Source organism: Xenia sp. Carnegie-2017, unplaced genomic scaffold, assembly GCF_021976095.1.
Source record: "Xenia sp. Carnegie-2017 unplaced genomic scaffold, XeniaSp_v1 HiC_scaffold_3, whole genome shotgun sequence".
In the NCBI taxonomy this organism is placed as follows: domain Eukaryota; kingdom Metazoa; phylum Cnidaria; class Anthozoa; order Malacalcyonacea; family Xeniidae; genus Xenia; species Xenia sp. Carnegie-2017.
The window spans coordinates 3461375-3483768 of record NW_025813493.1 but is presented as its reverse complement, the minus strand read 5'-3'; the positions used below and the strand labels follow the sequence as shown (position 1 = coordinate 3483768).

The 22394-nt window shown below is 34.6% G+C and overlaps 2 protein-coding genes across 2 annotated transcripts; one reads left to right on the top strand and one right to left on the bottom strand.

The window, feature by feature from the left end:
• The first annotated feature begins 1972 nt into the window (after window positions 1–1972).
• Window positions 1973–18141, top strand: LOC124454917 (mediator of RNA polymerase II transcription subunit 25-like). The gene is made up of 17 exons (XM_047005669.1): window positions 1973–2263; window positions 2361–2409; window positions 3467–3817; window positions 4292–4357; window positions 5053–5143; window positions 7234–7293; window positions 7459–7464; window positions 8109–8179; window positions 9056–9132; window positions 9897–9954; window positions 10765–10881; window positions 12336–12452; window positions 13106–13129; window positions 13319–13351; window positions 14722–15048; window positions 15658–15777; window positions 16880–18141. Exons 1-17 carry the CDS (start codon window positions 2160–2162, stop codon window positions 17885–17887), a joined length of 2679 nt encoding a protein of 892 aa, XP_046861625.1. The 5' UTR covers window positions 1973–2159; the 3' UTR covers window positions 17888–18141.
• Window positions 18142–20621: 2480 nt separating this feature from the next.
• LOC124454916 (zinc finger protein 862-like) lies at window positions 20622–21418 on the bottom strand. Its single transcript, XM_047005668.1, has 2 exons — window positions 20951–21418; window positions 20622–20792 (listed from the first exon to the last, which is right to left on the bottom strand). Exons 1-2 carry the CDS (start codon window positions 21416–21418, stop codon window positions 20622–20624), a joined length of 639 nt encoding a protein of 212 aa, XP_046861624.1.
• Window positions 21419–22394: the final 976 nt, after the last annotated feature.

The window sequence follows — 22394 nt, the reverse complement described above, 5'->3', positions numbered from 1 at the left end:
ATCACATCATTTTCATTATATCACCAATGCCACTTGGAAAGAGATGCCAAAGAAGAAATTTATTGATATAACTGGAGACAGAATTGTTAAATCAACTGCTGAACAGTTCTTTCCGTCTTAAAGCGTCAGCAGCTTAACTCCCGTTAACATATGTAAGAATTAACGTTTGCATAACAGTACACTAACTTGTGTTCAATTTTAGTACACTAGTCTAACTGCGCAAAGACTACAAAATAACTATATTATTTCAATTTATATTTTGCTTATTATGTTTCTTATCCTTTTCAGACAGCCTCCAGTCTTCTTGTCAATTTTTAACCAACCAAATAATAGAGTCCCTTGTTTTTTTCAGGATCAGTAACTCATTGAACTAAAATAGATGGAAGGCTACGTCAGTTGAAATTTTATGCAAGTAGAGCCCAGTCTTTCAACGCAACGTAACACACGGCCATAGACGAAAGCAAAAAAATAATTCGTATCAAGGACGACGGAACATTAATAATTTGGGGGGGGGGTATTATTCATATATGCATGTTTCAATTTATTACTTTCTGTTGAAATCGATTTTGTTTACAGATTATAACTAATAATTATAAAAATATAGCTCTCTCTCCCTATTGTCAAAGTTCTGCTGCCACTGATTCGTATGGCTCCCTTTGTAAAAGGAGTCATAGCCAGCCATAACTAAAAGGCATTTTAAATAGTTGCTTGTTTTTGTCTGTCTATAAACGCCCAAAATACTTACAAATTTCATATAACAAACACAAAGAACGAATGCAATTTTTATAGTCCATGAAAAACTCACAAGGGCTTGTTTTCCAATATGCTATTACTTTTTAAGAATTAAATATAAAATAGTATTTTTTAATTCTGTCAGATACTATTTTTTGCACTGGTATTCAAAAAATTGCTCTGCTTTTATCAATAACAATGGAGAAATTTTTTTACGTATTCATTACTAAAAAAATCACTATACAATATGTAAAAAACACCGGGTCTTTTATAGACCACTCCTCTTTTTTGGAAAGTAAGTATTAATGCCCTGTACGACTAATCAATTTCATGTCCATAATGATATCATTGTATGTATGAAAATTGGGTAATCTACAGAAATTTTAAATGGTAAGTATTTTTTTAAGTTTGCGTATTGCTTTCGGCTCTATATTCTTCATGGCAAGGGTATTAAAGTGTTACCACATATGTTGATATTTTGGTACATTGTTAGGTGTGCGAATAAAGAACTGGATCACCCGCAGTAGCGTAATGAACAGAGTTAATTTCAAAAAAATTTGAATTAGGTACGACCAAGATTGCCGTTTCCAATAATTGAAATATGATGAATAATGACAACATGCACGAGTCAATTTTGTCTGTGTGGAATGAAAAGTGATTCCTTTTCAAATACAATAGAGCAACATGAATTCAGGTAGAAGCGAAAAGATTTCTAAAACATACCGTCAACGACAGTAATATTAAAAATCTTTCAGTTTAGAAGCCTGTAAAGAGAATCAACAATGCATAGCAATATTAAAAGCAACATTATATTTCTAAATTTATTGATTTTAATTACATTATTTAAACTAAGCTTTGATTTTAGTTGATTGGTTGAATGCTCGAAAAACCCGAGAATTTTAGTCTCGTAGAGTTCTCGCAGGTTGCGCGGTTACACAAAATGTATTTGAAAGTTAACTTTTTTATTTACTCATTTTTGTTTGTTTACTTTGTTATCAAAATTATATTATATAATATATGTACATAAGCTAGTCTTGTAAATATTTTCCCGTTTAGAAGATTGTTCAAGTGAGAACTTCAAGATTTCCTACATTTTCTACTCTATCCACGCAGTTACACGAATTTTTTTGTGGACGTTCTACATAATGATTAGGTGAAATAGGTCAGGTGATTTCCCTTCTGATTGTGATAATTTGGCAATAAAGAACATTATGAAATGTTAATGACCTGCTGCAAGCTGTGCTGGCGTCATGTTACAAGGAAGTAGGAAGTCGTCGCGTTTACAATTACAAATGGTTTGTAAAACAATGAAGTGCTAACATACAAGATGAATGTCATCAGCCGTGGCAAGAGATTGGATGAACTTGCGTGATTTCATTAGTGATGATTGAAGCAATTTGAAGTGTAGAACTCTTCACAATAATAAAATGGTTATTTACACCGAAAAAGATGTTGTGTTCTTAATCGAGGGAACGTCGAATCTAGGATTACATTATTCAAAATTCAAGCCTTATCTTGAGAAATTAATCGAGTGAGTGATCGTAAAGAAACGAGAAATTTATCTTTTATATTACATGTTATTAAACAATGACTTCTTAACATTCTAAAGATCGTTTTTCTTCGACTAGATATTTCAATGAGGGTGCAGTACCAAATGATGAACTCATTGCTTCAAATGTAAGTTGACTCACTTACAACAATGTCTAAACTTAAAAACGACAGTTCGTACTATAATCACACGTAAAGTTCACTCACTAATTCAGCCAATGTTAGCAAATAGAAAATATTTGTAATTGTTTGTCTCAATTCATGTCAAGAAATACGAGAAAATTTACCATGTAATGTGCCCAAAGAGTTTTTATCGACCAAATTCATGTTTCAATTTCAACTTTGTTGTCATGCTCATAGATGTTACGTAAGCTTATTTTTCTCCCCAAAGACCTTGTTATATTGAGAATTATTCACATTTCGTAGTGGAGATTTCAATTGACAACAATGATGTATTCAATTGCTAATTGTCTGATGTTAAATCATTCCACAATTTCTTTAGTCTACATGGTTGTGCTTCAATATTTATATGCATCATTTTTCTACTTAAAATTTAGAATCACTTTGAAAGTCAATTGTTAGACTTTTATCTTGGTTTTACTGTTTGTACAACTTCAAACTTTAGACCTACTTTTGTTATGTGAAAGATGTTTCAATTAAGTATTATGATTAAATTAAAGTGATTCATATTGTTAAAATGAATGCTAGAATTGAGGTATATATTTCTAAGGCAAGTTGGAACAACAGATATAGTAAAGATTCACCCAGAGCAAATCGTTTCTAACTCTTTTATTGGCTGTATGCAATTAAAGAATTGATTAAAATGCATATTAACAATAAATTAAGCCTTACAGCATAAAATTAGCAATATTCCAACATCCAAAAGTCACTAAATGTCCTAAATTTTAGATATGGATATTAAATTTAATATGATTATGTACTTTGGATATGATTATGTACATTGTTTGACTCTGACGATGACTACCGCTAAGGCTGTCGAAACGTCAGTCAACAACAACAAAAACAGTCCTTTTCAGGACTATATTAACCTGGACGATCTACATTTACAAACATGTAATGATTATGTACATTGTAACATGAAAGGAGTTTGTTTAGAAAACAAAATTTTCTTAAGTACTGTAGAACCAGTCTTCACAAAAGCTTATCTCATTTTCTTCAATTTTAGTTTGAAAACATCAACTATTACTTGGTAACGTATGGCACAAAAGACGACTATCCACATCCTCCCGTGAATGTATTACTGGATACAACTAACAGTCGTTTATTTCTTGATAAAATTCAAAATTTCAAATGTGAAGGTGGTGGAGGAGAGTATTATGCACTGTTGGCAGATGGTCTGAGTATTGCTTTAGAAATATTAGATACTTCAGGACATCGAGAGTTTCACAGGGATTGTAATGTACAAAGATATTGTATAATTGTTGCCATGGCACCACCTTATCCTGACGCGACGAGTTTAGAGGGAAATAGCTTCTGCGATCTTACCATTGATGAGCTTGCTATGAAAATGGGACAGGTATTTATGAATTAAGAACATTACGTACATAGATTGTTTGTGTTTGTCTTCATGGATCTTTGCTCGACACCCGCAAATATATATGTAGCCTACTGGCTTTGTTAAATAACATGTTTACAATGACTGATTTGCTTGTTATCTGGGTGCCGATTTTATGAAATTTTAACTCAATCTATGTGTAAAGGAGAACAATGTTTAGTTTGTATGGATTTGCTGAAGAAGTCAGTTCTGTTTTTATTGCTGAAAATACGTATGGTATAAAGGAAGTCTTAATATCTTCATTAACATTGAAAAAATATTTTATCATTGAAAATGAATATATCACATAACACAAAGCAAAATAAGATACGTCAAACTTTGAAACTAAAGTATGTCTTATCAATTGTAAACAACACACATTTGTTCAGATTCAAATGTTTGAGAGTGCTGTGATATCAAAACGAAATATTGTATTTACGAATTTTATTCTTTCAGTTAGGAGTACATCTTTCTTTGATTGCACCACACAAAATGGCAACATTTCAGAACATCTTTGACAAGGTATGATGACCAAGTTAGTGTGTGTTTGTTAAAAAATATGAAGTGGGATGAGATTTAGCTGGTAATTTAGGCAATAGGTTTAATGAAGTTGGCTTTTTGGTAGGTTAAGCAAATAGTATACATGTTGAAATAACTTGGGTTTAGTGAGGTATGTAAATTTGGATAAAGATAAGAATTTATCAAGTTTAGGAAGGAATGCGGATGGATAGTCCATAGTAGGCAATATGTGTTGAATTGACAAGTTTAATTGAATTATAAAATAGACTTTTGAATACATGGGTGCTGATTGTTTGAATTCTCAGTAAACCATTAAAATCAAAACTCTAAGAATCTTGCAAGTTGCGGGATTTGCATGGCATCATGCAATTTTAATTGCAAAAATATTTACATTGTGTCATTAAAATTAATAAATTTATCTTTTTAATATTTTTTTAAAAGGCTTACCTTTTAAAGGAAATATAAAACATATTTACTTGTTTCTACTAAGTTATATAAACATTTGTGAAAGTTTGGAAGAAACTTGAACTTGCTTGGAAACACTCCCACTTTGTGTTAGCGCTTGCCACGCAATTTCTTCTTTCTCCCAAACTTCCCCATGTGTTTCTAAACTCTGTAGGTTTTGTACTTCTTAAATAAATAGACATGTCGTTTTATTTGAGATACCCACGTAACTGCAGCTCTGTAATGTGTTTAAGGCCAATTACGACAACAAGAAATCCATCCTTCCCAAAGACTTTGTCGTCGATAAAAATCACCTCGTTTGTCTGAAAGGAATAGACTTCCATGGTGAGTTTTTGTTGAATATTTTTTAAAGATTTACTTATGCACAAGCATTAATTATGTACTGCATAATTATCTTGCCATTGTAAATAATTGTTCATTGATACATTGTTTCTGTTGGTTGAAGCTTTTTGGAATTGCTTGTGTGAATACAAAAAACGCAAAATAGAGGGGTACTAAGTTAGCTTTGACAAAAAGTAGCAATGATCTTCTTGTTTTACTTCTACTGTTTGAATGATTACTTTGATTGCTTTTCTCACACAAAAAAATACAAGAAAAAAAGCTTGTTTCTAGCATACATGCATGCAAGTTAATGTTTATAACCTCTGGTGATATAACCTCAGGTGGTATAACCTATGGTGATATAACCTCAGGTGGTATAACCTCTGGTGGTATAACCTATGGTGATATAACTTCTGTTGGTATAACCTATGGTGATATAACCTCTGGTGGTATAACCTATGGTGATATAACCTCTAGTGGTATAACCTATGGTGATACAACCTCTGGTGGTATAACCTATGGTGATATAACCTCTGGTGGTATAACGTCTGGTGGTATAACCTCTAGTGGTATAACCTATGGTGATGTAACCTCTGGTGGTATAACCTCAGGTGGTATAACCTCTAGTGGTATAACCTCTGGTGGTATAACCTCTGGTGGTGTAACGTCTGGTAGTATAACCTCTGGTGGTATAACCTCTAGTGGTATAACCTATGGTGATATAACCTCTGGTGATATAACCTCTGGTGGTATAACCTCTAGTGGTATAACCTCTGGTGGTATAACGTCTGGTGGTATAACCTCTGGTGGTATAACGTCTGGTAGTATAACCTCTGGTGGTATAACGTCTGGTGGTATAACCTATGGTGATATAACCTATGGTGGTATAATGTCTGGTAGTATAACCTATGGTGGTATAACCTCTAGTGGTATAACCTATGGTGATATAAGCTCTGATGGTATAACCTCTAGTGGTATAACCTCTGGTGGTATAACGTCTGGTAGTATAACCTCTGGTGGTATAACGTCTGGTGGTATAACCTATGGTGGTATAACGTCTGGTAGTATATCCTATGGTGGTATAACCTTTGGTGGTATAACCTCTGGTGGTATATGTAACATGGGACATTTTTTGTCTGTTCTTTTTACTATGTCGAGAGGGCATATCACGGAAATTTTAGAGATAAATGAGATATTTTCCGACAACAAAATTATCAGAAAAAAATCCTACAATATACGATTAACAATTTACGATAGGTTTATGTATTTATGAAGTTAATTCTATCTTTAAATATTATGATCAACTAAACTAAATCACGCAATCCAATTTTATATGGAAAAAGAGACATACTTTCGCTATTTCTGATTTCTGTTGGAATTGTGTCCCAAACAGAAGCTCCATCACAGACAATTTTTCGTATTTTAAAAAATTTGTAGTTTGTGATGTCTCTTTTATAAGAAGCCAAACAATACGTACAGTGCGCAAGTAAATTAGGTTCTATGTTTTTTAATAGTTTTTTAAAATGGCGTGACCAACACTTTGGTCAAAGTGGTTTCGTTCATGTCGGAACTTATGTAAATAAGTAATAGATAATTGTTTTTTGATACTAGGAACTTATGGAAGAACGGAAATAGGAAGTTATGTTTATACTTTATTAGTTGTGACACGTTGAAAGTCAGTCTCTTCTGTCGCTGGCTGTAAATGTAAAGCTTGAAATGTTTAAGATTATCTGTGATATTGTAAAAGTAAAATTGAGAATTGTGTGTAAGTAAAATTGAGAATTGTGTGTCGACTGCGCGTACAGTAGGATAGTATACAGTCCCAAAAACGAATCGGCAGACGCATAACTGCTTTGTGCTAACGTGCAAAGGAGAAAATTGCTACAGTCCAAGGATTCCAATTAAGCATATGTAATTGATTATATAAAAGAATATAAAGATCTTGTCGCTCTTAATACTTCTTGTGCAACATCATACAATGTCTTGTATCAATTGTCAACCTTACTTGACTGTGAAAACAGTTGATTATATTACTTTATTATTTGTTTCCCTCAACGAATTTCAACATTCTCATATTATAACATTCTTTACAGTTACTGATGTTCCAAATGTTGAAATACCTGCACCTTCACATAAACCTGAATATTCAGAATGTAAGAAAATTCGGCCATGTCTGTCACATTACTATGTTAATTTCATTTAATTTGAATCAAAATTATCAAACGTTTAATAGTTACATTAAAAATATGTCTTAAATTGTGCTTTACTTTGCTTCATTTTTGTAGTAGCGGAAGTTTAGTGTGGTATCACTACCTGAGGGCCAGGTTTGTTTTGTATTTTTAAATCCTTTTTTAGAAAACTTTCTTTCACTTTTATACTCCTTCCTATTCACTTTTTGATCCATTCTCCTTCCGATTCCCATCCTCATTCCCTTCCATCCATTCTCCTTCCCATCCATCTTCCTCCCATCCATCCCTCCCATCCATTCTCTTTATCCATTCTCCATCCTACCCATTCTCCCTCCTATCCATTCTCCCTCCATTCTCCTCCATCCATTCTCCCTCCTACCCATTCTCCCTCCTATCCATTCTCCTTCTACCTATTCTCCATCCTACCCATTCTCCCTCCTACCCATTCTCCTTCCTATCCATCCTTCCTTCTCTTTCGTGTTCTCTTTTCTTTCTTAATTTCCCTTCTTCTTTTCTACTCTCTTCAAAGAACCTGGATCGTTTTTTTCACTTCGTATATGTATCCATGTTGGATTTTAGCCTGTTTAATATCTGTTAACACAAAGGCAAAATAATAAAAACCAGAAATAATTAGTATTTTGTCAGTTTTCGAATTTTCGCACGTGTTTTAAAAAGAACTGAGACTACATACGTACTTAGGAGTTTTTCTCACATTCACATTAAAATACGAAAGAAAATTATATTTGCTGTTTATATAAAATAATTTTTGTACTTTGTAGGAAATACTAATACAAGTGGAGGTACAACACAAGTAATGGCATGGAGTGGATGTTTACATTGGCAAGAAATGGTAATGATAATCTAGTAAATAACTCAGGATACTGAGATTTGGCAAGAAATGGTAATGATAATCTAGTAAATAACTCAGGATACTGAGATTTGGCAAGAAATGGTAATGATAACCTAGTAAATAACTCGGTATACTGAGATGCTGTGTGACTATGTATGAAGTTTTTTTACTACGTAGACTCTGTCGCATGAGCTTAACTTAAACACTCCCCCCTTGTTTTGAACTTTACAACTATGTGATCGTTTCACTGGCTAACGCTTAATGAAATTGAGGGGACTGGTTCTCAAAGCTTGGGGTTTCCTAAAATATCCTAGCAGTTGTAAAACTACCAGTGGCGGACACGTAATGAAATATTGAGGGGACTGGTCCTCAAGGGATGGGATTTCCTAGAACTTCCTAACAGTTGTGATAGCTTATCTGACCAAACTACGTAGGAAAAAATTGCATGTACATGTGTACATTGCTGGGAAATATCAACTGCAGAAAAAAACATGTGTGAGTTTCACTTATTCCACATGAAAAAGGCTGTTGTGAACATGTTAAACTTGTATTTTTTTCGTCGGCTTAAATTCTTTGTTAGTATTCTGCAATGAACACACGCTATTGAATTATGCGGTGTTACTTTTTATTGAAAATTTATGAGATTTAAATTCTACGTTTATGATTGTAAGCGAAAGATTTGGTAGCCTCAGTCAACGCCTGATGCGCGTTTTGTTTTCTATGTTTTGTGTTTTTCTTTCAAAAATACTTGCTGTGACGTCGTACGTATGTTGATTTCATGAAGGTAATATTTTGCGTACTGGCACAGGGTAACTGCTTTAAAACTATCTTAGAACATTTCAAAACTTGTTGATCGTTTTTCTTTCATTTAAATAGATTCGTTCTGAAACAGGAAGCAACTCTGTGAAGAGAACGCTTAAATGTCACGTGTGCACTTCTCCTTCTGATAATTTGTAAGTAAATTTTATCACATAACAGCACATTTTTACTGCACGAAACGATTTCATGTTCTGCCATTTAACACATTTGAACTACAACATATATACAAGATAAACTGTAAAGGACGTTATACGTATTTTTGCGATGAAATTACTCGTGAACTCAACTTTAACTTTCCATAAACATTACCATGAGGTCAGGGATGGATCTAAGGAGATGTGCCAAGTTCTCTAACAAATACTGTTATAGCAAACAATTAAGCAAAAGCAATTGTGATTATTGTTTGATGGAGAGCATTTTCAAAATCTCCTTATAATACTAGGTGACAAAATTTGACAAAAAGTCTAACAGGACACTGCAACATGTACGCAGCCATCGAAATCGTATCAAAACTAAAACATACCCCTACCCCCCCTTACAAACTCTTCATGGATCCATCTCTCAATGAAGCATGCCGCCATCGAAATCGTATCAAAACTAAAGCATACCCCCTACCCCTCTTACAAACTCTTCATGGATCCATCTCTAAATGAACCATGCCGAGAACTGCCTTAGAAACAAAACGTACAAGTCAAGTTAGGAGTCAATTGCATGCATCCTAAACTAACGAGTTGTATGCTTTGGATTTCCATGTATATGTAACTTACGTATAAATGGCATGTTACATGTGACTTACGTATAAATGACATGTTACATGTGACACGTACGTTGTAGAGCGTATAGACGAAAATTTACTTTTTACGAAAACCTGTTGACATTACAAAATCGTTCATTTTAGACAAACTGATAAATGGCCTCAAGAATTACTTATGCAGCTAATACCTCAATCCTTATTGGTAAGTATTTCTACACCATTCACGCCTGAGCAGTGGCGTAGCGAGCCCGCAAGTTTGGTCCTGCTGTGTAAATTTCACTATCTTCACTCACTGTAGAAACAATAGGCGCATGAGTCTTTCTCATGCAAAAGCATCACCTCAAGAGCCATCAGCCCTTATTTATGTCTATGCATAAGTTATCTACAACTCTGTTAAGGTCTTAGTATTTGTCAAATATGTAGAAGAATTTGTCATGTGCCTCAGTTGTATAAATGCTTGTACAATTTAGTTACAATAACAGCAAGTCCTCTCTCATAACGTCACGTTGTAATCAATTTTCAGAAATTTTTTTTTAAAATTTTTTTAAAAAGAGCAAATCTTTAGAGCCAATTTATATTCTGACCGTAATTTTCGAGTTATTTAAAAAAACGTCGCTCGTTCAGTTACGTTCGTCATGAAGTATTAATTAAGTTGATTACTCTTATCTCTGCCGACTATAGGATTACTTGCGTAATTGATCTCTGTTTTAAGCGTCGTCTCTCAATTTAGAGATGATGTTAACTTTTTCCTACCATCATAAATATCGCATGATTTTGAAGTTCTCATTCAGCAAACGTTGACACATGATGAGTAGTCTGCCGAAATGCATAGTGTCTTTTATCTTTAAAAACATTTCTTTTAGAACTATGAATCAGTGTTCTGATATTAAACAGTTCTTTTAAGAACTGTCATGTTATTATTTTGACCATTCACCATGGTATTTGCTCTTTTTAAAACAATTTTTGAATTTGTCACCACGACGAAGTCTCTATTTTAATGTTTTCTTTACAGACAACTCTTGGGACGCTCCTTCATAATTCCAAGACTGTCAGTTTTCATTTTTCTGCAAATGATCCAGAGTCATTAAAAGCGTTATATCGGGTGATGGCAACAACCAAAGTTCGATTTGTAAGTAGGTTTATGATATCTGTAGTAAGGAACAATTGATCAATTAGTAATTTTCTCATAATTGCACGAGAGAAAGAGAGATTGTTACTTAAGTGGTGTGGATCCGATCAAGTGGTGTGAATCCTATCAAATTCGTTTACATTGACTGTAATACATAAGCCTCGTTTCAATACTCTTGTTTCGTTTTTTCCACGTACGGGGGGGGGGAGGGGTGGAGTCTTGCACAACAAAATAGCCCCCCCTGTAAAATTACATGATATCAGTCAATGTGTGATGAATTAAAAAGCTAACTTGTTTTATTCTGCGTATAATCTTTATTCTTTATGATCTTTAATAATCTTTAATTGTTAGAAACAAAAACTTATACAAAACTTTGCGTATGTCGATATATAATAAAAAATCCAGTTTTTGTATTGGAGTTCTTTCGAAAACTACGTACGTACCCACATAAGTACATACGTACCCACATAAGTACATACGTACCCACATAAGTACATACGTACCCACATAAGTTCATACGCACATTTCATAGGCAACTTTATGCGGTGGTTGGTTACTCTTCCAGACCAACAATAGCAAGACGTCAACAATATGCCTGCTTTATCTTGAGTTTTATTTTTTTATTTTGTTATTAAAGTTGTTGTCAAAATTTTGTTTTTTATTCTTCAGCAATTAGCGTTCATTTTTATAACATTTCTCTAAGGAATTTTAAGCCACGAACCTATGACGAGATAACGATAATTTTACGTATATGGGGTTTGATACCGTTTTTTCCTTTCTCTGTTCGTTTTTGCGCTACGTAACTCTAAGGAATTTTAAGCCACGAACCTATGTCGAGATAACGATAATTTTACGTATATGGGGTTTGATACCGTTTTTCCCTTTCTCTGTTCGTTTTGCGTTACGTAACGTACGTATTATTGATGATATCTTAAATAGTAACATAGCTAAGTTATTTGCACATGAAATTTTGTTTTTAACAGAAAAACATGTTGCAATATATTTTACTATTATTATGCTAACTATAAGCTTTTATGAAATAAAAACGATAGAACGCGTGCGGTGATTGGTCTAGAGCCGTGTTTGCATTAGCCTGTGCAAAACACATCTGAACTCAACCAATCAAATCAATCATAACAATCAATATGAGTCAAAGAGAATTTGCAAATCGATCATGAATACATTCGAGAGGAAAAATTAAAATGTTTGTCTTTTTCACATTATTGTTATTTTATAAAAGAAATAAAAGATGTTTTTCGTGTTTGCACTGGCTTATGCAAACCTCGGAGTCTCCGCATGTGCAACCCTCGACCCTCGGGCTTGCACTGATCTGCTCTCGAGTTCTCCCAAAGGTCTCCTTGGTTTGCATAAGCCTGTGCAAACACAGTAAACATCTTTATTTCTTAAGTAAGATTCGGTATAAGTAGGTAATTTAATTTTGTTTTACTTCTTAGGCTGGTTGCGTGCACTTCAGAAATGCTCCAAACCTTCAACAATGCGATGTGAAAATTTTACTTTTGATATTCAGTCCAAGAAAAAGAGCTTTTGTTGGACTAATACCCGTTGATCAGGTAAGAAATTTTGTAGTTACGTATGACAGGTTGAATAGGTTATAATAAAATGGTTATGTTTGTGTATTAAAATAACACATTGTAATGTTGTGTGTTAAAACAACACATGGTGATGTTGTGTGTTAAAACAACACATGGTGATGTTGTGTGTTAAAACAACCCATGGTGATGTTGTGTGTTAAAACAACCCATGGTGATGTTGTGTGTTAAAACAACACATGGTGATGTTGTGTGTCAAAACAACACATAGTGATGTTGTGTGTTAAAACAACACATGGTGATGTTGTGTGTTAAAACAACGCATGGTGATGTTGTGTGTTAAAACAACCCATGGTGATGTTGTGTGTTAAAACAACATATGGTGATTATGTGTGTTAAAACAACACATGGTGATGTTGTATGTCAAAACAACACATGGTGATGTTGTGTCAAAACAACATATGGGGATGTTGTGTGTTAAAACAACACATGGTAATGTAAAATAAAATGTTGTGTTGAAACAACCCATGGTGATGTTGTGTGTTAAAACAACACATGGTGATGTTGTGTGTCAAAACAACGCATGGTTATGTAAATTGTTGTGTGTTGAAACAACATTTGGTAATGTGGTTGTTGCATATTTTTATTTTGTTTTATCTATGTGTTTTTTTTAGGACAAATTTGTTGCTGCAATGAGGGTATGTTATAGACGTTCATTTTAAGTAAGATTTCTCTTGAGCTTTAATTTTTTATGGATAAGTCCAATTTTACGTAATTTTCATTTACATATTTCATAGCGGTTTTGGTTTTCTAGTTTCAATCAATTGTTTTAACTAATAATCAATTCTTACATTTACGGTCTTCTACATTTATTCCACTTATTTTAGAGGTTGGTGGAAAATCACAGAAAACAACAAATGGTTGGTATCTTCTTAATTGTTGTAGTTATATATAATAATGTATGCAATGACCTGATAATGTATGCATTGATCAGACAATGACCTGATAATGTATGCATTGATCACATAATGTATGCAATAACCTGATAATGTATGCATTGATCAGATAATGTATGCAATGACCTGATATTGTATGCATTGATCAGATAATGTATGCAATGACCTGATATTGTATGCATTGATCAGATAATGTATGCAATGACCTGATATATTGTATGCATTGATCAGGCAATGTATGCAATGACCTGATAATGTATGCATTGATCAGATACGTGCGTAATGTATGCATTGATCAGATAATGTTTGCATTGATCAGATAATGTCTTATACATTAATCAAATAATTTATGCATTTATCAGATACGTAAATTATCTATTCCACTTTGTCAGTCATTAACTCCGAAACGGTTTCCAGTTGGTTTATGGTTATACCAAACATCGGTGTTCATTTTTTTGAGAAGTTTTAACTATGATTTCAAGCCAACCATTTGCTGACTTTGCGATCCCACGTCATATTTTTCTTTACTGTTTTGCTTTACTTGTCAAAACTATGTGTGAAAACTATGCGTTTTATTAAAATTTATGAATGAATGTCTCATTTAAAATTTCTCATATAAATTGTCTCATATCTCATTTAAAATTTATGAAATTGGAAAGTGTCAAATTTTGAAATTCACGTTTAACAGCAGCTTGCAAACAGTTTTATTTTGCCGTTTGTTGCCGCAGTTGAAATTGAATTATTCTTTAAAACATTACAACATTGATTATATTATCCCCAGTGATCTATAATATTAACTGGACTAATAACTTTGCCGCCATTTTTGACGTCATTAGGTTGCGCCATTTCTTTTTTTTAATGCGATGGAAATATCGAAGAAAAATATATTAAATAATATTACTCCTTGTTATCTTTTTAGTCATACGTATATTCTCCATTTTTGAATCACAGACGTAAGAATATATTTGCACGAAATATATCCAGACATTAAATTAACGTAAAAAATGTCCACAGTCAAAGACGTGCAAACAGTGTGTACGACCATGCGAAGTTGCCATGGAAATTTTGGGTTTCACAGGCCTTTCCAGTTCATCAATCGGCGACAATCTAATCCATGAGTGCTTAAATAGTTGTCGCTTCAGTTCATATCACATTTCACTGATTACACCACACTTCTGACAAAACAACTCTTGTCTTATATCACACGTCAAGCTTTTCCTCCTTTCAAAGCATCATCAGTTTTCGGATAACCCAATTTAATTCGTTTACGGATTATTCCAGAAAATTTATTCTACTTCGTGACTGAATATTTAATGTTTCTTTGCTCTTCACAGCTGAACGCAGCAGCTTACAGAATGCAAATGCAACGACAGCAAGCTCAACAACAGCAAACGCCACAGCAACAAATGCAACCGCAACAAATGCAACCGCAACAAATGCAACCGCAACAAATGCAACCACAACAAATGCCACAATTGCAAGGACAAGGACAGAAGTTGCAGCAACAGCCAATGCAACAGCCGATGCAACCAACGCCAGGACAGGCGCTACAGCAACAGTCAGCACAACAGATTCAACAACCATTGCAACCAAGGCTTATTCGTTTGCCTGTCAATCCATCTCCAAAAAAATCAATTGCAGACATAAACACATCAATGCAGGTAAAATAGCAAAATTTTTTATTGAAGAGATAATGTTTGAGTACTTTGCCAACTTTTACGTGTATATTTAAACCATTGAAGTAAAATTCATGGAACGCTACCTGAATCACATAATTGAAGCCAAATTTTACACACAGACACGTGAGATTACACTTAGACACGCGTGTGTTGTGTTTCGAGATTCTCTCGCGGAGTAAAAGTTTATTGACTACACACGCGTGTCTGGGGTAAAATCACGGCTTCAAAAAATTATTAGGGTTTTGTACTACACGAAGCGTTACATGCATTTTATTTCAATGATTTTGACTCTATATGGTTTTTTTTTCTTCTAATTTTTTCGTTATGTCGAAGGGAGTGGTTACTATATCACCTTAAACAATTTAATCGACTTTCCATTATTATCATTCAGCTGTTTTTTTTCCTGCTCTCATTGTTGCTTGCCAGAGTATATGAATAATATTATTTTTTTAATATATTCATATATGTATAGCAAAACGTGTTGTTGTAATTATACAAGTGGAGAAGTCGAGCTTTTGATTAGTGTTTGGAAAATTTTAATTACTATTTAAACTTAACTTCTCGCATTTTACTTATGAACTGTATTTTTAGCTAAGCAACAGTACATTGTCGGTAGCTGGTACACCACAACAAAGTATTAGCAGCAACATGTTGAATCAGCAAATTAATAACAAGTTGCCAGGTCAAGATTTGATACAGTTGTTTAAACAGGTATGAATGCTTCCACTTGGTGAAGGGGCTACTTCCGAAGTACAGAAATCTTTTTTTTTGTTAACGTTGTAATATCGTAGAAGCACTATTGCGCATTTAATATGCACATTTAATATGCACATTTAATATGCACATTTAATATGCACGACGAGTTTTTTTAAAATAGACATGTCGAAATAATGTCGAAACATGTCTATTTTGAAAAAACGTTGTCATACTTTGGCGAAATCGAAAGTGGACCTGCAAAACCAGTTATTTCGGCATCATTCTTAAACATTGTGAAGCTTTTGAAAGTGGAGGCACGGAAAGCGTTATCAATAAGGCGAATTTAAACAGGAGGAAACTAAATCTATGATTAAAATAAAAAATATATGAATAACTAATATTGTATTCGCCTTTAATAACCGAGCGCAAGGTCTTTACGGAGAAAGCGAGGTTATTAAAAGGTTTATTATATGGCATTATTTGACCTGAAATTAAGCTTTCTTTCTCGTCCTTGCTGTTTTGTACGAGTTGGCTTTCACTTTTCTTGTTTTCTATCATAAAAAATAAATTGTTTCAAATTGTATCGTCTGGATAGTTAAACTGTTTTCCAAGTGTTTTTCCTTCGAATCATATTCGTAAACGGTTTTTTGTTTCGTTTATTTTGCGTTTTGCTGTTTGCATCACGAAGTTTGTTTACATTTTACTGTAAAATTACGCGTTTTGGACCGTGGTCGATTACGGGAAAATATTGACCGGCAAAAATGTTTTTGAACCAATCAAAGCGCACCATTTAACCGGAAGTGACGCTTCCATTCAATAACTATTAATCACCCAGTCAAGTGTAAATGTGAACATAACGGAGGTAACCTAGAGGACTTTCAATTTTGATTTTTTTTACTCGTCAAACATTCGTCATATTTAAGATCATGATGCATCTCCACATTGCAATGTTCTGGGTTTTAATTTTTCGTGACCTTTCCAGAGGGGGAGTTTTTAAAAAAAGGAAAGAGTCCGTGTTAAATTGAGGATATGTGATGTTTGCTTTTCACAAGTTTACTCGTTTTATCTTTATGTTTTAATGGAAATGTTCTGAAATATTCGTTTTCTTTTCTTTCAGCGAAAGCAACTGATGCATCAACAACAAGCTTCAAATTCAGGAACAACTGGAAATAACACTGCAGGAATTAACCGTATCAATGCCAATCGAGCGCGCCTTCTTTTGCAACAAGTGAACTCCCATGTCCCACAACCTATGCAACCTGTTAAACACTTACAACAATTGCAACAGTTACAACAGTTACATCACCAACTGCAGCTGCAACAAAAACAAGAACAACAACAACAGACCAGTACTCAGCTTACAATGCAGCAATTTCCACAGCAATTTCCACAGCAAAACCAGCAACACAAGATTCAGGTTGCAAAAAACAACATGCAGTTACAGTTTCAACAAATGCAAAAATCTAAACAACAGTTGCAGCAGCAGATGCAACAACAACAATTTCAGCAGCCTTTGCAACAGCAACAACAACAACAACAACAACAGCAGCAGCCTTTGCAACAACAACTTCAGTTTTCGCAACAACAGCTACAACAAACTTCACAACAACAAAAGCAATTTCACATGCAGCAACTTCACAAAAAATTGCAACAGCAGAAAATGTTGAGTCAGCAACAACAAATGACGCAAACGCAGACTTCACAGCAGCAACAATTGCATGCTCTGCAGCACCAAACACAACAAATTCAGTTGCGACAGCATGATTTACAGGAGCCAAAACCCCACCAACATCTTCAGGAGGAGGCAGATAAGCTTACTGCGCATATGCAAATAGACAACAACCCGCAACAACACATTCAACTGCAACCAACTCAGCAACTTCAATTGCAACAGCAGCAGACGCAGCAACAGTCTCTCGTCAAACAAGCATTATCAAATAGTAATATTCTGGTGCAACTTGCACAACGTCCTCAAAGTCAAATAAAGACGCAACCGCTGACAACTGTACCGCGTCCTCAACAGTTGTCGCAGGCAACTCTGACACAAGAAGCGATGAGGCAAAATCAGGTGAATTCCAATAACGTGAACCAAGATGATAGCAATCTCTACGATCTGTTGAACTGAACGGCCATTATCTGTTGAACTGAACGATGGTCATCCAGCTGGCCATTTAGTCATTACATAGTCATTTTAGTCAATGTATTTCATAATAATTGTAGTCTTTATTTGAATTCGTAAAAATTATTTATCAATCATAGGTCTTTTAGAACTCGATGTATTCAATATTGTGTAATGATATAGTATAACATATAGTATAATTATGTTATAGCGTAACATACTGAGTGAAATAAATTTCAATAAATTCAGTATTTTGGTGACGGTGGTGGTGTGGTGGTCGTATGTACGTATACACTTCTATTATTTATACAAAGTCAATGTTTTTCTTGTCATTTCCTTCGGTATTTATTCGTTTGTTTTAAACAATATGATTCATCATTCTAGTTGCACATTGAACTAAAATACATGGAACGCTACCTGAAGCAATAATTGAAGCCAAATCTTACACCAAACACGCGAGACCTTACCCCAGACACTCGTGAGTAGTGTTTCGAGATTTTCTCGTGGTGTGAAAATTGATTACTACACACGCGTGTATGGGGTAAAATCTCGCGTGTCTGGGGTTATAGCGCGACTTCAAAAAATTATTAAGGTTTTGTATTACAGGTAGCGTTTCATGTATTTTAGTTCAATGGAGTGCCAGAGAGATGGGACATATCCAGTGTATTTAGTTTATCTTTTAACAAGACGTCTGGTGATCAAACAATTTCCGTTTTGACGATCCGATCAAAACTTGAAAGAATGTCGGAAAACATGAGCAGAAGTCGAGTCATTTTTTCGGTTTAAACATTCCCAAGAGTTTGGATCAAGCCACAAAAGTAAGCGAAACATTGAGAAGCGTTTTACTTAATATCAACACGAAGGAAGTGTTAAATGTATTATAGCGAAAGTATGAAAGCTAAATCCTACCAAATGCCAAATTGCAGTGCTAAAATCTCTCAAGCAAAGCAAGCTGTAAAATTTTGTAAACAACAAATTCAAAATATCGATGATAAATCTTGCTTTCATATATTTATCGCATATAAAGGTTGACCTAAAACTAGACATAAAGGTAGACGTAAAGGAAGACAAAGGTAGACATAAAAATAAACATAAAGGTTAACATAAAGGTAGACATAAAGGTAGACATAAAGGTTGACATAAAGTTATACATCAAGGTAGACATAAAGGTAGACATAAAGGTAGACATAAAGGTAGACATAAATGTTGACATCAAGGTAGACATAAAGTTATACATCAAGGTAGACATAAAGGTAGACATAAAGGTAGACATAAAGGTAGACATAAAGGTAGACATAAAGGTAGACATCAAGGTAGACATAAAGTTATACATCAAGGTAGACATAAAGGTAGACATAAAGGTAAACATAAAGGTAGACATAAAGTTAGACACAAAGGTAGACATAAAGTTATACATCAAGGTAGACATAAAGTTAGACATAAAGGTAGACATAAAGGTAGACATAAAGGTAGACATAAAGGTAGACATACATAAAGGTAGACATAAAGTTATAAATCAAGGTAGACCTAAAGGTAGACATACATAAAGGTAGACATCAAGGTAGACATAAAGTTATACATCAAGGTAGACATAAAGGTAGACATACATAAAGGTAGACATACATAAAGGTAGACATACATAAAGGTAGACGTCAGGGTGCGAATTAGTTGAGAAAAAACAATGTGCAAATTTTTTCGACAAAAATTTTTCTCCAGAGGCATAATCAAATGATATTACATTAATTATTATACTGCACTATTTACTAAATTAATATTTTTAGAACGTAATATTTTTATAACATTTTATCAACGTATACATTTTTACAAGTTATCATGTTATAGTACACGACTAGTTACTTTCTGACGAGTCTTAGTCCGAAAAATAAGCATGTTTGCTGCAGCTTGATGCCTCTAACGTATCGACTTTCTTCTTTCGCTTCTCTGGGTAAGCATGGCCTCCATATCCAATCCTTCGTTTCTTTTGTTCATACCACCGCTCTATTGCGGGAGCTGGATCATACTCTTCCACTGATCCTCCTCACTAATTCGGCGAATTAGTGATGACCCTCCTCACTAATTCGCTGACTGTCCAATCTTCCTCTTGACATTCTGTTACGTAGGTGTGGCTTTATTTTGGCCATTGTTGAGAACATTCGCTCAACCACAGCATTAGAGATATGCGTAATTAATAACAGTTCCACAATGTTAAGAACGTTTAAAAACTTTTCTTTACTAACTGGTGAAGAGAGAATGGCAGCCCAAACATCTAAGTATGGTATAGCTCTGCCATACGTCTCTGAAATCAACAACTTAAGCCCACTCCATTCTTCTGTCGGCATCGTATCGTTCGACACATCCCATACGTTATGCTTCAAAAGCTGAATGAAGTGGTCGACAAGTAGCGTAACCGATTCGTCTCCATAGCTCACCAAATGAACTTCCTTACCTGGCCAGGACTGGGTGTCTATAATTGGACAAAGGTGTTTGTAAACTGGTGTCTCTTGAAGATCACTAAAGCGATTGCCCAAACAGAGGATAATCGCATCTATCCACTCTTGTCGTTGTCCCGCAGCTCCATTTAGTGCCCGGGGATAATTTGTGAGCACAACACCTTGATACGAAATCTGGTTCTTGTCGTCACCAGTAGGTTTGCAATCCTTCCTAAATTTATCGAAAGTAGCCTTGCCAAATGTACTACCTTGAAGCTTGACCATAGTCCAGTCAAATTCCTTGATTCTCTTTAAAGCTTTAACTGGATCATTGTCGTCAGTTTGTAGTCCAAGAGACAAAACACGAAAGGACCAATAATGTCCACAAAGATAGAAGCATACATTGGGAAACGAGCGTCTTTCCATTTAGCTAGGAATCCATTTATCTTCTGCTTTTGGGCATCAGGTGAAGTAGTTGCGGCCTACATAAGAAACAAAAAGTAACATATTACATGACATTAAATAATTTAATAAAAATGCTTATTACTGTTATTACAGGCAAACTTTATTCTAGAAAATTTAAGGAGGCGATGCAAATTTGATGGAAAACAGCAAAAGTTGGAAAATTACCCATTTTTACCTGTTCAAGATGCTGCATATACATGCCGTAGTTCTCCAGGAAAACCTTCGTGGCGCGCACTTTGTGATCTATCCACCTTGTCTCACTTGCTTTGATGGGCTTATAGACAGTTTCTCCATACACTTCAGCTAGTTTTTTCAGCTCTCTCAGTTTCTTCGGTGACTTCTGGTACAGAGAAAACAGTTGACGCAATATTTCATCTACTTGTGCAAAAAACGTAGCATTGAATGCGTCGGCAGCAGCAAATTCTAGACGGTGATTGAAGCAGTGGACGACAGTGAGCCAAGGAGCGACTTCTTTTAGACGAGCTTCTAAACCAGTATTTCTCCCCATATTAAAACTTACCCCAACTAGACCAGTTGCAGCTAGTTTCGATTCAAAGTTTGTGATGCCAAAACGGGCAAAAGCTTCGTTCATAGCTTCCTTCAGCCCTGCAGCATCTTCGTTTTCAACTGTTTCAACCGACATCAATTAGCAAGTACTATGACCGTTCTTATTCACATATAACACGTAAAATAATTGTTGTAATTTTACACTCGTATCGGTGCTGCCATCGCACAAAACTGACAAATATCTAGTATCCTTCAAATCTTCATCAAGATTTCCTTTTATGACCCCAGAAATGTGATCTGACAACTCAGCAGCTGATCGGTCTGTTCGATACGATTAACCTAGATCAACGCCGCACTTCTCCAGGAGCTTGCAAATGGGGATATACTTTTTGAAAGGCAACTCTTCTTTACACACAGTGTAAGTGGTGTTAAAGAGATATTCCATGCTTTCGCGATCGGCAACTGCCATTTTGTCGAGTCCTTGCCCAATGGGAGTTTCGTTTAAGTATTCTTCAACATATTTCTCATTCAACGTTTCTTTCAAATTTAGCTTAACTGCCATCTTATGTTGATCAGAATTCATATGATTTACCACTGTGTTTTTCTTTACAACAGCTGATCCTGTTATGAATGTACGAGAGAAATTTTTTGCACTTGTTATTCTGTCCTCTTTGTTTCTACAAACTTTACAGCGCAGTGAATTCACCACTTGGCCATCATTCTCGTATTCAAGCCAGTCGGCATTTAATGTTTCTATCCATTTTTCTACTGTGTTAATTTTGCTAGTACAACCTTTCGACGAAGAAGCCATCATGGCAAGAAAAACAAAAGCGACAAAAGAAACATGCACCGCATATAGCTACTTTTGTCTTCTGATTATCTAATATGTTTTATTGATGTTTACTTATAACAAAAAATATTTTTGTCATATTACAAACAATGCGTAAAAGCAAAAAGTACGGTTAATCAAGGTTGCCAGTTTGGTTTCGCTCCCAAAAATCTTTTTGGCTTATTTTTCAAATTTGAAAATTTTAAAGGTTTTTTTAGGAATCAGAAGGAAAATGTCTCCTGATTTTATCGAAAACACTCAAAATAGCTATGATGCCAAAAGT